General features: G+C 40.9%; 1 protein-coding gene and 1 non-coding gene across 2 annotated transcripts in view; one reads left to right on the plus strand and one right to left on the minus strand.

Moving 5' to 3' along the window:
- Positions 1 to 214: 214 nt before the first annotated feature.
- On the minus strand, positions 215 to 345 carry LOC136122970 (small nucleolar RNA SNORA31). Its single transcript, XR_010655860.1, has one exon. It is a non-coding gene; the product is annotated as a small nucleolar RNA SNORA31 (small nucleolar RNA).
- Positions 346 to 9,220: 8,875 nt separating this feature from the next.
- Positions 9,221 to 15,221, plus strand: part of TOMM70 (translocase of outer mitochondrial membrane 70) — a 45,134-nt gene continuing 39,133 nt past the window's right edge. The window contains exon 1 of the mRNA XM_065876558.1: positions 9,221 to 10,056. Coding sequence (XP_065732630.1) covers positions 9,730 to 10,056 — 327 coding nt within the window. The 5' untranslated portion in view covers positions 9,221 to 9,729. The remainder of the gene's footprint in view (positions 10,057 to 15,221) is intronic.

Below are 15,221 nucleotides of genomic sequence, written 5' to 3' on the forward strand. Positions count from 1 at the left end.
GGTCTTTTTGATCCCTGAGCACCTATTATTCTATAACAGATTGAACACACTGTTTGTTAAAATTTACCACTTTGTAAAAAACTTTATCAGTTCAGCTCATCAGTGTGTTATACTTCAGAAAAGTCTTCCTTCCAGTTACTAATTTCACAGCGCAATTTCAGAGTCTAAGGGTAGTGCCTCAGTACTTTTTTTTTATTTGTGAGTTGCAATTTTTTCCTGTATTCCCCCATTCAATCTGGGCTGCCACAATCAGACAGACGGAAAATGTGAGGACACTTTTTTCTTGCATCTGTAGTGGAAACCTTAGCAAACAGGAACTGCTCCAGGCCCGTCAAATAGATGCATCTCAGCACTTTCTTTTAACTTGAGTCCATAAGCCTGCCCATGAGAAGTGCTCCAGAGAAGAACTGGGCTGGGGGAATTAGACTCTTGTGAGTCTCACTTCTAATAGGGGCAAAATTTTGCGATGTACAATAAAGGAGTGGATCACCAAACATTTAAAGGGAATTGTGACAAAATACTTATGACATTTAGAAAAATAAATCAGAAAAATTAAATTTTGAATCAATAAACAATGGGAAATCTTCAAAGTACTATAAAGAAAAACGTTAATGAAGCATATATATATATAAAACAGTGGGAGTTACACAAATGGGTAGCGACTAGATCAAAATGCTATTGAACTACAAGTACTCCGGGAAGATAATAATGAAGATAGCATAGCTTTTCAATCTCTCTGAATCCCCACATAAAAACCAATAGCACAACTGTAAATGAAAACACCCATGGGGCTTCCCTGGTGGTGCAGTGGTTGAGAATCTGCTTGCCAATGCACGGGACATGGGTTCGAGCCCTGGTCTGGGAAGATCCCACATGCCGCAGAGCAGCTAGGCCCATGAGCCACAGCTACTGAGCCTGCGCTTCTGGAGCCTGTGCTCCGCAACAAGAGAGGCCGCAACAGTGAGAGGCCCCCGCTCGCCACCAACTGGAGAAAGCCTCGCACAGAAACGAAGACCCAACACACCCAAAAATTAATTAATTAATTAATTTAAAAAACACCCATGGACAACTCTGCAACAAATATTGGCAACAAGATGTCCTCCACCCTCAAGTGGAAAGTGTGAGGTCACACAACCAACAGCTAAGACCTGATATAGTTGTCCATGCTGAAGGAAGAATGAAGTAAATAAAAGGGCATCCATCAGACCTAAGAACAAGAGGATCACAAAATAGCCAATAGTTTAGAAAGCACAAGGGACCAATTTGAGATTCGTGTTATCCTTCTATCCACAATGTTGCTGAACTATTTTTTTAGAACTAGATTATAGATCTTCTTGGATTTTCTATGGAGACATATTGTCTATAAATAATAAAAGTTACTTCTTTGTTTCCACTGTCCTTTTATTTTCCTTTTTGTCTTACTAACACTTCAGTAACATGTAATAAACCTGAAAAGCTTGACTCGTTCTTGACTTCAAAAAGAAAACTACTAATATTTCACTTTTAGATATGATGTTTATTTTATCAAGGTTCTATAATGAAAATGTTTTTCTAATTGCATCACAAGTAAATATGGCAAAATACAACTTTGGTTACATCTTGGTAGAAGATCATGGTAGATTAAAACTAATTGCAACTCTTTGCTACTTCTTCCATTGAGAGTTGGAGTCTAATTCACTCCCCCATGAATCTGTCCTGTTCTTACTAACATGTTTGACCCACAGAACATGGTAGAAGTGAAGTTTTGGAAAGCTTTGCAGCTTCTGCCTGGGACTCCTAGGACACACTAGCAGGGAACCCTGAGCTGTCACATAAGTCTGACTACCCTGACTGCTATGCTGGGAAGGCCACAAGAAGGTGCTCCACTTGATAGGCTCAAATGATTCCAGTCTCCAAGCTATCTTCACCAAGGTGTCAGACACTGAGTGAAGCCTGAACCCACCAGACCAGCCATCCACCAGGAGAGTAAACTCTGCTGACACCAGCAGAAGAAAAGAGTCAATCAAGCCTTGCCCAAATTCCTCAGCAACAAAATTGTGAGATGTAATAAAATAGTTGTTTTAAACCACTATCATTTGGGACAGTTTGCCAAGCAGCAATAGATAACTGGAAGATAGGTATAGAAACTATTTTTTATGGTTTTATGTTTTTTCAAAATTTAACAAAATTGAGTCTCCTCCTCATTATTGGAGTTGAGGCTATTTTCCACTGGTTAGGAAAACAACAAAAGGTAAAGATAGGCAAGCATAGCATAGAGGATCTCAGGTTCAGTGCTAGACCAGTGCAAAGATCAGGTCTGCAGGACCAGGGTCACTTAGTGATGGGCCAGCATCTTCATGCAAATCAGAAAAAGGAATACCTTTCTCCTGGCAGGCACAGCCTAACACTAGACTGTGATGAACAAAGTGCAGGCTGAATCTCAGCCCCCACTTCTCCCAGCATCCTTGTGCAGGGCACAATTAGTATAACCTATATGCAATATCTTTATAAATTAAAGCGCAAAGCAATGTTTCTACATTTGCAAATGACATAGATTCTTGTGGGTGGCAATGAACTAAGTTGATGAGGATGGAAAGATCTTATGAATCTGTGTGAGTGGGCAGAAAGGTGGCAAATGAGTGCAGAAAGTATACATATGAGCTAACAGTCACAGCTAAGGAGAGGGATCTAGGGTTATCGTAGATTGTTCCCTGAAGATAATACAGAGGCTTCTTCTGACAGCAAAAAGAGCAACTACTTGATTGAATCATTAAAGTGCCATTCCCCCTGAGAAGCAAAGAAGTACCACCCACTCAACTGATGCTCTGATGGAAGCTGAATAAGGCAGAAACCATTATGAGAAAGACTGGAGAAAAATTAACAGCATGAGGGCTCAGAAGAAACAAATACTTCTCTATATGAGTGGAATATGAAGGACAAACCAAGCAGGTCCTGGTGAAAGCAGCTGCAGTGGTGGAGATGGTAGCAGTGACTACAGCATGCTTAGTACTGGGAACAAGTAGCTGTGATGATGGTGGTGATGCAAGCAGACTATTTCTGGTGATGGCAGCAGTAGCAGCAACTGAGTTGATTTCCCAGCTGATACCAGTGATATTGGATGGCAGTGGTGGCACCAGACCATTAATGCTGGCAACAGGAATGGAGATAAAGCAGTAGTCAGGAAACTGTCAAATACTTCATCAACTCTTTATTCAGCGTTGACCACATTTCTGGTATCATGTTGGGTAGATAAATAAATGTTAACAAATACCCATTATATACCCAGCCCTGTAACAGATGTGGGAGTACAAAGATGACTAGAACATGGTCCCTACCCTTCAGAGGCTCAAAATTGAGTATGGGGAGCACACATGAGAATAAATAATTATGGCAATGTGGTAACTGTGAAAAAGAAATATAAACTTCTGTATAGTCCAATGCAAAGAGAGAAAACATATTCCCTTGTTTTGACATACAGCATTAGAGCAGGCATTGTGTTAGGCACTGTAGAAGACACAAGATAAATCAGACATAGATCCTGACCTGGGATGCTTATAGTCCAGTCGATGAGGTAGGACAAATGTAATTCTATAAAACAAGTAGAAAAGTGATATGTTTTAGAAAGTTCCAGAAAAAATATTTTAGGTTTTTAAAGGAAAGCCTGCATATAGCAGACACTCAATATTGTTTTAAGGTGCATTCTACCTATTCAATCTTGAATGCCACTTTTTCCTTCTTTGATACCCTTTAATATAGTTTACTTTAAAAAATCCTTATTGAGTGCCTACTATATTGTGTGCCTGCTATACACTGAATATTTTTGATGAGGTCATGAGGGTAGGACCCTGGTCCACTGGGATTAGTGCCCTTATAAGAGGAGACCCTAAAGAGCTTGCAGCTCTCTCTCCCCTCTGGTGAGGAAAAAAGAAAGAAAGAAAATCACCTGAGGACACAGTGAGAAGGCAGCCATCTGCAAGCCAGGAATAGAGCCCTCACCAGAAAGCTAACTGTCCAGAACCTTGATCTTGGACTTCCCACCTTACAGAACTGTAAGAAATAGATTTCTGTTAGTTAAGCCAACCAGTCTATGGTATTTGATTATAGTAGTCCTAGTAGACTAACACAAGTTTTGGTACAGGGAATGAGGCCCCCAGCCCCCCCAAATTGATGTCCTTCTCACCCCAAATTCATGTACAACACAATTCAGTCAAGTTTTTTGACGCTTTATTACGAGGATTTCTTTCCTCCAATTTCCAATAACCTTTCCCTCATTTCCATCTGAGTTGTCACTGGAATGGCCTTTATCATCCATATTTCTACCAACATTCTGTTCATGACTATTCATGTATTTCTGTAAGGTGGAAGCTTTGTCTCCTGCTTGCCTCTTTTCTTTCTGAGCCCTCACCAGAATCATCTTTAATGTCCTTATACCTATCAACAGTTTCTTCACAGCAATCCCGGCTTTTTCTAGCATGGGCTTCAAAATTCTTCCAGCCTCTACCCATCACACAATTCCAAAGCCACATTCACATTTTTTGGTATTTGTTACAGCAGTACTCTATTCCTAGTACCAAAATGTATTGGTATTACTTAGGGTTCTCCAGAAAAACAGAACCAGAAATTTATATAGAAATTTATAAAAGGAACAGACTCATGCAATTATAGAGGCTGAGAAGTCCCAAGATCTGCAGTCTACAACCAGAGACCCAAGAGACCTGATGGTGTAAATACCAGTGTGAAAGCTGGCAAGCTCAAGACCCAAAAAGAGCCAATGCTTCCATTCAAGTCCAAAGGCACGAAAAGATCAATGTCCCAGCTCAAAGTAGTCAGACAGTTGAAGTTCCCTCTTACAAAAGGAAGGGTCAATCTTTTTGTTCTATTCAGGCCTTCAACTGATTATGGCCACTCACTTTAGGGAAGGCAATCTGCTTCACTCAGGAGGATTGATTCAAATGTTAATCTCATCAGAAAAACATACAAACAAAAAAACAAAACAAAAACAACAACCAACCCTCACAGACACACCCAGAATAATGTTTGACCAAATACCTGGGTTTCTTGTGGCAAAGTGACAGATAAAATCAAGCATTACACTGACTATCTTCTGGGCTCTGGGAGTACAAAGTGAACAAAGTTTCTATCCTCATGGAGCTTATGTCCTATTGCGGGGTCACATAAATAAACAATTTCAAACACTGCTAACTGCTAAGAATGTGGACCAAGGAAAAAGACAAAGTGCAAGAAAGGATGTGGGGGTGGGCATAGATGTTTATAGGAAGTAGAGTGAGTCTAAAAGTCTTTGAGCTCAAAAATGAAGTTGGAGGGACTCTGGTGGCACAGTGGATAAGACTCCGTGCTCCCAATGAAAGGCCTGGGTTTGATCCCTGGTCCGCAAACTAGATCCCACATGCATGCCTCAACTAAGAGTTCGCATGCCACAACTAAGGAGCCTGCCTGCTGCAACTAAGACCTGGCGCAACCAAATAAAGAAAGAAAGAAGAAAAGAATGAAATTGGAGTTATGCTTTGGGAAGAATAATCTAGTATCAAGGTGCAAAGTGACACATAGAAGAGAGGCACTACAGGTGGGGAAGCTAATACAGCATTCAGGAAAGATGAATGAAATGGAAAAAAGAGAGAAAAGAAGGGAAGAAACTATTTATTGAGCACCTACTATGTGTCAGACATGCTTTTAAGTGTTTTCACATATTTGAACTGGGAAGTGGCAGGGGGCATGAAAAGGAAGAAAAATATTAAAAAGATATTACAAAGAATCATCAAGACTTCACAGCTGATTTTGTGTTTATGTATGTGCATATTGGTACATTTACTTGTACTTGGGTAGATACAGTTGGAAAAAAGAAAGGTTCAAAAAGGTCTAAGGTTTCAAGTATGGGTAACCAGCAAGGTAATAGTGGTATTATGAGAAGAAAGGATTATACAAAGGAAGAGAATGAGGAGGGAGGACAATGTGTTATATATTTTTTAAATGAGGCATACAGGCAAAGCTGCTCAACAAACAGTAGGAAATTACAGGGCTACAGGTGAAAAGATAAGTCATACTAGGAGATGCGAAGATAGAGATTATCTTCAGAGATATTGTACCTGAAACAATGAGATGTACTTTGGTTACAAATGAAGAGAATGAAGAGAAAGAAGAGGATATATTTTTATGGATTCTCCTACTTGAGGAAGATCTAGAGGTGCGCTGTCCAATATGGTAGCCATTAGCCACATGAAGGGACTTAAATCAATTTAAATTAAAATGAAAAATTTAATTAGTCGTACTAGCTATATTTCAAGTGTCTACCATATTGAATATCAGAGTTATAAAACATTTCCAACATCACAGAAAGTTCTATTGGACAGTATGTACCTAGAGATTCATCAGAGTAGAAGAAAGGGGAGAATTTAGTCTCCTGAAAGCCATTCAAGTACAGAATGACCCATGGTATTAAGTGCTCCAATAAAAGCATATGAAAGCTAAAAACAAACAATAACTTGTGACTCTTAAAGCAGTTTCAGACTAGTAAAAAAGTTAGAAACTAGATTATAAGAGATTTTGGATGAAATTGGTGATAAATAGGTAGAGGTAACAAGTATAAACAATTCTTTCAAGTAACTTTTCAGTGAAGAAAAAGAGAAAGAATGTAAACCTAAGGAAGAACTGAAAGAGAATCAAGCTGTGTATGTATGTGCCTAAGATAAGCATGTTTGTGGACTCACTGGAAGGCTTGGCTACCAATCAACCAACCAGCTATCCACTAACTCTACCAATCAAAAAAGGCTTTGATGTAGCGATGACAATTGAGGGGATAGAATCATACAATTTTAAAGCTACGAGAAGCTTTAGGAATCATCTAATCTACTGGTCACATTATATAGAAAGCAGGTGCCCATTCACACCCGCTTAGTAGTATTAAAAGCTAGAATAAGAACTCAGGTGTTCTGCATCCTAGGCCATTAGATGTTCAGCCTCATTCAAATGCCTCCTAAGACACAGACCAGAAAAGTGAAGAAAGCTTATTCTATTGACTTCCATTAATCTAGCAAGAAAATATCTATGTTCACATATATAAAACTTCAATTTTAAAAAAAAGAGACAATTTTTTTACTTCTCTCCTTTAAATTTTAGAAAAAACAGAACTAAGCCTTGACTGTCTACTATTTTGTAACAAACATTACACTAAAAAGACCTTAATTATCATCTAATTAAATCTTTAATATAACCTGTTTTCAGTATTCACAGCTTAGAAATTTATGCATCAGGTCAGTGAGGTCATAGAGGTAGTGACACTTTTACTCAGTTCTATACTATAATCAATGAGGAAATGGTGGAGAAAGTGGGAGAAAAAAGATCAATAGGCTAGGGAATGGAAATTAGATGTTTAACAAAGTATAAAAGTAACAAGGACAAATTCATATACATGCCGATCTTATAAATAAAACCAAAGAAAACCAACTCTTTAGATAAATAATTGCTAATTAAACAAAATGTTTCAAGGAACTCTAACATTGCCTTTGGAGGGAACTGGGTGGCTGGGGAACAGGGTTTTAAGGAGACTTTTCACAGTAACTTTTGAATTTTAACAGTAACAATCTATTACCTCTTCCAATAAATAAAGTTTCTTTAAAAACTTTATATGTTTCAGTTCCTACCGGTAGTTTGTAATTACTAGCATTCTACAATACCCTGAGGCTGCAGAAAAATTGAAATTTCAAGAAAGAAAAATCCTAACTCTGTTCTGAAAAGGCAAGGGAAAAATTACATTAAGAACAGCAGATTTGCCTTTGGGGGCTGGGAATCAGGAAGGGAGAGAAGTCATTGCCTGCAACAATCACTATTTGATCAAACCAATTCTATTGCTATTATTTTTAGCTCATCTTTTTAGCCTGTTGCTAAGGAACCCTACAACCCGAAAGCAATTTACTCATAGGAACCCACATGAAGCAAGAGAAAAGCAATGACGCTGAAGCTTTCTAATTAAGCCATTAAGTCTATTTTAGTGCCGTTTAATAAATTATTTCCTCTCAATTTTTATGCACCGCTATAGTGATGTTGAAAATCCTGTTGTACCCAAAAGCAAAATCATTATTTGTAAATTTTTAATATGAAGGTCTTCAAATCAGTATATCTGAAATGGGGAGCCATAGTTCTGGATTCTGATTTTCTATTAATACTTTTCTTTTGTTCTTGAAAATACTAGACAATTTCTTGTTTAGTATTTTCTACCAAGAATTCTAAACAGGGTCTTCCCTGGTGGCGCAGTGGTTGCGAGTCCGCCTGCCAATGCAGGGGACACGGGTTCGTGCCCGGGTCCGGAAGATCCCACGTGCTGCGGAGCGGCTGGGCCCGTGAGCCATGGCCGCTGAGCTTGCGCGCCCGGAGCCTGTGCTCCGTAGCAGGAGAGGCCACAACAGTGTGAGGCCCGCGTACCGCAAAAAAAAAAAAAAAGAAAGAAAGAAAAAAAAAATTCTAAACAATTTCTTGCAAGGGAAATTTTTGTATTTTAAGAGGTCTGGTGCAGAACATGAAGAAAGGATTTGACAAAGCTATTAGATACATAAAAGCTATGAATTGACATTTCTACTTGGGAAGTGGCAAGAGGGCTGAGACACCTAGTGCAAAACGGCATGACAGTGGGCGGAACAGAGCACTGGCGAGGCCGCGGATGCTCCAGGGAGCGAGGTGTCAAGCGGAATCCGGTATGACACAAATACGTACAGGAAAAGTGGGAACTCTAGGTCTTCGCATTTCTACCCACTAAGTTCCAGAACCTCATAACAACACACAGACGTCATCGCTTTCGTAATTGGCGCAGACGGTGAGTCGCAGGGACGCCATTCAAGTCGTTTCAACTGGAGCCAACTTGTATCTGCCCGTTTCCACCGAGCCTGATTTGGGCCACCTGCTGTTGCCCCCAATAACCTCAAATTCGTCCAAACTAAAATCTGGCCATGGTAGAGCTAAGAAGATCGGTGATACAGCGAGCTATCTTCAGCTTTTGGCTCTTTCCTCCCATATTTTTAAAAGTCCTTCCAATCCGTTGGTTTCCGAGGACACGGGTACAGACAACGGAGCTAACACCGCCGGGCTCTAAGTAGCGTCAACGTGGCAGTAACGAGAAAACGAGGGGTCCAAATTCCATCAATAAATGAGGCAGCTCGGCCTACGCCCCGCCCACCAGTCCTGCCAGCCAATAATCTTCACAACTCTTCACAATTCTTCTGCTACTCCCGCCCATTCTTAGCGCAGTTTCAGAGCCTTTTTTTCTGCTCCCCCGAGCACCAAAAACCCGCCGTATGTGCGCCCCTCTTCCGCTTCGCTATACCAGAGAGCCCTCTGCCCTTCTTTATTGAAGGCGTAGGGTACGGCATCGGCTACCACCCGAGGCCCAAGATCCCAGAAGCTAGTCTCACAAACAGCAGCAGAACGAAAGAAAACAAAAAGGGCTGCCTGGGACTTTCACCGCACGCCCAGTTTATCTTGACCCGGAAATGATTCACCACCCCTCCTCCCTTCCCACTCCTCCCTCCCTGGTTGAGAAGGGAAGGCGACGGCCAGGTCTGGCCCGGCATGCCTTGGACTTCCGGTGACCTCTGGCCTTTTTCTGTCGTCCGCTCTTACTGCCTAGCGTGCTCGTTCGCTCAGTGCTTTCCGTCCTTGTCTCCCTCCCGTTTTTCTTCGCACGCTGCCTGGTGACTGTGGCGCCCGTGAACAGCAAGGAGGCGGTGGCGGAGGACCCTCGTCATGGCCGCCTCTAAGCCTGTGGAGGCGGCGGTGGTCGCAGCGGCTATTCCCGGCTCCGGGAGTGGGGTGGGCGGCGGCAGTGCGACTGCGGGCCCGGGCACTGGGGGCCTGCCGCGATGGCAGCTGGCGCTGGCGGTCGGGGCGCCCCTGCTGCTGGGCGCGGGTGCCATGTACCTGTGGAGCCGGCAGCGGCGGCGCCGGGAGACCGGGGGCCGAGGCGACGCCAGCGGCCTGAAGCGCAACAGTGAACGGAAGACCCCGGAGGGCAGGGCCAGTCCGGCCCCGGGCAGCGGACACCCCGAGGGCCCCGGTACTCACCTGGAAATGGTGAGAAGCAGCCCCGAGCCCTGGAGGTAGAACCCGGCGGGTGCAGCCTTTCCTTGACGAGTTGTGCCCGTCAGGGGGCTTCCCATCAGACGGAAGCTGCCAACAGGCAGCGCATGGGTTTAGGGAAACTCAGTTCTGGCTGCCTTTATAGGGAATAGAGTAGCCCGAGGGCACAGGTTAGTAACATTCGTTGAGAGCTTCCTTTTGGTTTCAGAAAAATATTTGCTTTTCTTCTCAGTGACACAGCATTTATCCTTAGCGTTGTGGGTACGGGGACATTTGCAAATGGGATGATTGTATTTAACTAACTAATGAAGGAAGCCAAATTCCCTTAACTATCGGTACGTTGTGATGTGAATTGCCTTGATCATGTCTAAGGCCTAGGACTTAATTAGTAATAATCTTTTAATAACAAGCGAATCCCCTTTTTTGAAGTATTTTAGGGTTGGGGATAGGTAAATACAGTGACTGTTGGTTGACAAGAGTAAAATGGTGTTCAGTGGCATTTATTTCATCTGTGGGCATGAGTTCTTAAACTTTTGGGGTAGAGGCATCTTAAATTCATTTTTAAATTTTACCTGGAAATTTACATGACCAAGCCTGACATACGGTTAAGCCAAGCGTCGGAGTGTCTGGTGAATTAACTGCTCTGTATGGCTTTGTTGAACTATTAAATCCTTCTGGTATCTGACAGCTGTGGGGGGAATTGGCCTGGCTGCATTTAACAATACTGGGGTGAGATAACGCGAGGTGGAGGATTTTATCTGAGTCTGAGATTGTACAATGGCGGTTACGGAGTAAATCAGAGTTCACAGTAACCTTTGGTCAAAAAACTCCCAATTATATACATTTGCAAGTTATTTCCACATTATATTATTCAGACTGAAGACATGTTTTTACTAAGTAGTCAAATTAATTTTAAAGGAAGTTCTGATGTGGAAGCAAACTACCTTAGTTTAGTGCATCCTATATATCTGGCATTGTGCTTGGCCCTGAGAGAGCCAAATAGTCTTTCTAATGGGAGAGTAAGATACTGCTTTAAAAAGAAAATGTGGAAAAGATGCAGTACAAGTATGCTAGAAGAACCCATGGATTGTGAGAACCAGGAGAAGTGTGCTTTATATTGGGCTCTCCAACATGGTTACCTTGAGAAAGTCATTTTATCTCTTCGACGTTAGTGTCATCCCTGTAGAATAAGAGAATTAAAATATTGGATCTCTTATATTTCTTCCAGCCCTAAAAATTGGTGATTCTGAGTGCTATTAATGAGAGTGGTAATCAAGTTGATTCTTTGAATTAGTCATCATTTGTTGTGTTGTTTTCATATTTCTGAAATTCTCTGGTCATTTCCTATTTCATTTGCTTATTTTAATCACAGAAGAATAGTAGGTGAATGAAAAATACATAAAAGTTCTCTGTTCTATAATAATCACCAAAAATAAAGATAATTTCTATAAAAGAAACAAGGTTTTGATATTTCATTGCAGTTTCAAATACTACCCTACCTCACCCGTTTGGTATTTGATAGAATTCAGCAAACTGTCTTCCAGATTTTAGATTTCCTTAAATCCCATTTTCAGCTTTTCAGCATTGTCTAGGTCAACACTGATAATTTTTAAATTTCATGGTGTATTGTAGTTTTATCAGAACATTTTTTTAAATTGACCTGACTGCCACTAAAAATTAGACTTTAACATTGACTTCTTTGTAACTTGAACTGCTTTAAAATGATTCCTTTTGCCCCAAAATAAAACTGAGCAGAACACTTGCATATACTGTTCTTACGGAATTTGTGGGGTGGTACCTGTAGTCTTGCTTTGGGTTACTAGATGATACTTTAGTAAAGCAACAGTAAGAATGTCTTTGCCACTTTTTTAATGAAAATTTGTATTTTAGCTGATGGTGACCAATAAATACTGAAAGACTTTTTTGTCTTTTTTATAGTCTAGTTCTCAGAGTTATTATTAGACTACCTAAATATAACCACAAATTGTAATTTATTATTATCTGTGGTTGGAGAAATTGCTTTATATTTGAATAGCACCTTTAAATTGTCAACCTCAGTAGGTTTTGTAAACAAGAAAGCATTTGTTTGAACTGATGGAAAAACTGGCAGAATCCTGATGCTCTGACTGTTCTTTCTCCACCTGAGCAATAGCTGTAATTTTTAAGGCAATGAAGGAATGGACAAATATTGTCAGTTCAGGGTTCAATATCAGTGAATAAAGTGGAAAATCAGTGGTTATTGTCTGTTGGCTTATGTTTGCCTTAATGTAAAAATGAACTTATAAAATAACTGGGCTTCTGTCTATTGGGTTTGAGATATTCACGTGCAAGCAGGCTATATCAAATTATTTTTTTTTCTGGGATAGCATATACTTGTAAAACAAAAGCAAAAATTCATATTTTTGTTTAATTAATGGGGATTTTAGGATTTCACCAGAGAGGCATCTAATCACAGTTGTTAGTGTGTGCGATAGAGGTAAAGTATTAAATCATATTCCACTTCGGGCCATTATAAAATCTACCATGGTGTGCCATTTTGCTTTAGTAATTTATTTTGAAAACTTGAGAATTACAGATTTTTCAAAGTTGGTAAGGTTCTTTGCCAATCATCTAATCCACAGGACTTCTCAGTCTTTGGGCCAGAGTTATCACAGGGGAGCATCATGCCCACATATACACCAAGCGTGGTATCTGGTTGCACAAATGTCTTAGGTATTTCTTTTTTCAAGCAACCTGTGATTTTTTTATTCTAATACATTTATTTATTTTTGGCTGCATTGGTTCTTAGTTGCTGCACGTGGGCTCTCTCACTTGCGGCGAGCGGGAGCCACTCTTTGTTGCGGTGTGCGGGCTTCTCACTACGGTGGCTTTTCTTGTTGCGGAGCACAGGTTCTAGGCACCTGGGCTTCAGTAGTTGTGGCACACAGGCTCAGTAGCTGTGGCTCATGGGCTCTAGAGTGCAAGCTCAGTAGTTGTGGCATACGGGCTTAGTTGCTCCACGACATGTGGGATCTTCCCAGACTAGGGCTTGAACCCATGTCCCCTGCATTGGCAGGCAGATTCTTAACCACTGTGCCACCAGGGAAGTCCCTGTGATTTTTTTTCTAATGTGCATGTATTTATTATTGACTTTATAGTAGTGTTTTATCCAATTGTTTTTAATTTGATGATTTTAAAAAGCAGTTATTCTAGTGTTCAAGTATTTTCAATGTTACACAAGAGTTATCCCAACAGGAAATGTTTAGAAACCACTAAGTCAGTCCTTTAGAACAGGAAGGGAGAGATGTACCTAAACATTTTAATAAAGGGGTCAAAAGCTGAGTAACCTGCTGTTATCAGTCATGGTTGAAATGAAATAGTTCTTCCCCCTCAATGATCTGTTTCTAATCTTTTTTTTTTTTTAAATCAGGGTCACTAGTGACATTCTTATATAATTAAGTCTAGAGAACACCTTTCAGTCTTTATCTTACTTGATGCTTTGCAGTATTTCACATTGTCTTCTCTTAATTTCATAATTTTTCCTTTGGCTTCTGAGGCACTATGTTGTCCTGATTTTCTTTGCTTTTTTTAAAACTTCCTGATACCTCTCTTTGCTGATTCCTCTCAGTCTCCTTTCCAGGCTCTTTTCTCTGCCTCTTTTGGTGACCTTCATTGTTCTGTCATAGGCATTCTTATATTACATACCTTCACTGGATGCTTGCTTGCCCTCCAGAAGCTTCACTTAACACTTATATACTGATGGCCCCCTAATTTCTTGTTTATAGCCCAGACCTCTCAAAAGGCCCAGATTTAAAGGAACTCTTCACCTCATTACCGTACAAGTGTTTCACACCAGACTCCTGTTTCTCCTGAGACTATTCCTTATCATTTAATGTGTGTCATCTAACTAGTTTCCCAAGCCAGAAACTTGGATATCATCCCTAACTTTCTATTCTTTCCATGTTCTCCACATCCAATCTAGAAACATGTCCAGAAAATTCTACTTCTTTTTTTTTTTTTTTTTTTTTTTGCATTATGTGGGCCTCTCACTGTTGTGGCCTCTCCTGTTGCAGAGCACGGGCTCCAGACGTGCAGGCTCAGCGGCCATGGCTCACGGGCCCAGCCGCTCCATGGCATGTGGGATCCTCCCAGACCGGGGCATGAACCCGTGTCCCCTGCATCGGCAGGCGGACTCCCAACCACTGAGCCACCAGGGAAGCCCAGAAAATTCTACTTCTTAAATATCTGACTACTCCTCCATTCCCACTGCTATTTCTTGACTGAATAACTGATACTCTCATTAGTGTCTTCCTCCAATCCATTTTGTCAGAGCTAGAGTAAATCCTAACAGTCCCATGCTTAGAACTGTTAAGTGGTCTGTTCACTGCTCACCGAGGTAAAGTTCAAATTCATCATGATTTAAGACCCTCTGTCATCTTGATCCTGCTTACCTCTTGTCTTCATCTCTTGCCACTTCTTGTTTCTTGCCTTTGGATGTTCTGTAACAATGCCCAATACCCCTACCTTCTCATCCTTCAAGTCACAACATGTAGGTAATTTCACCTTTTCTGAAACTCTTCTACCTAAGCATACCGTTATGTGATCACATAACACTGAATTTTTCTCTTCCACAGCACTTACCACATGGTACTAGAGTCATTTATTCATGTCTTTCCTACTAAACTCTTGACTCTGTGAAGGCTGGGACTGGCTCTATCTTTCTCACCGTTTTTCAGAAACTGGCACATAGCAGGTGTTGAGTGAATGAACTGATGAAGCTTCATCATTTGACATTTTTTTAAAATTCCCACAAACTGAATATTTTTTCAAAATTTCCAGCTTTTCATTTGTATTCTACCAGTTTATCCTAGAAATTGGTTGTAAACAGGCATTCTTTTTATAAATCACGTGATTTTGTATGAACTACAACCATAATCCTTCAGAAGCAGCATTCTTTTTTTTAATATAAATTTATTTATTTTTGGCTGCGTTGGGTCTTCATTGTGGTGCACGGGCTTCTCATTGTGGTGGCTTCTCTTGTTGCGGAGCACGGGCTCTAGGCACGCAAGCTTCAGTAGTTGCGGCGTGCGGGCTCAGTAGTTGTGGCTCTCGGGCTCTAGAGCGCAGGCTCAACAGTTGTGGTTCAAGAGCTTAGTTGCTCTGCGGCATGTGAGATCTTC

The sequence above is a fragment of the Phocoena phocoena genome, chromosome 4 (genome assembly GCF_963924675.1).
Source record: "Phocoena phocoena chromosome 4, mPhoPho1.1, whole genome shotgun sequence".
Lineage (NCBI taxonomy): Eukaryota > Metazoa > Chordata > Mammalia > Artiodactyla > Phocoenidae > Phocoena > Phocoena phocoena.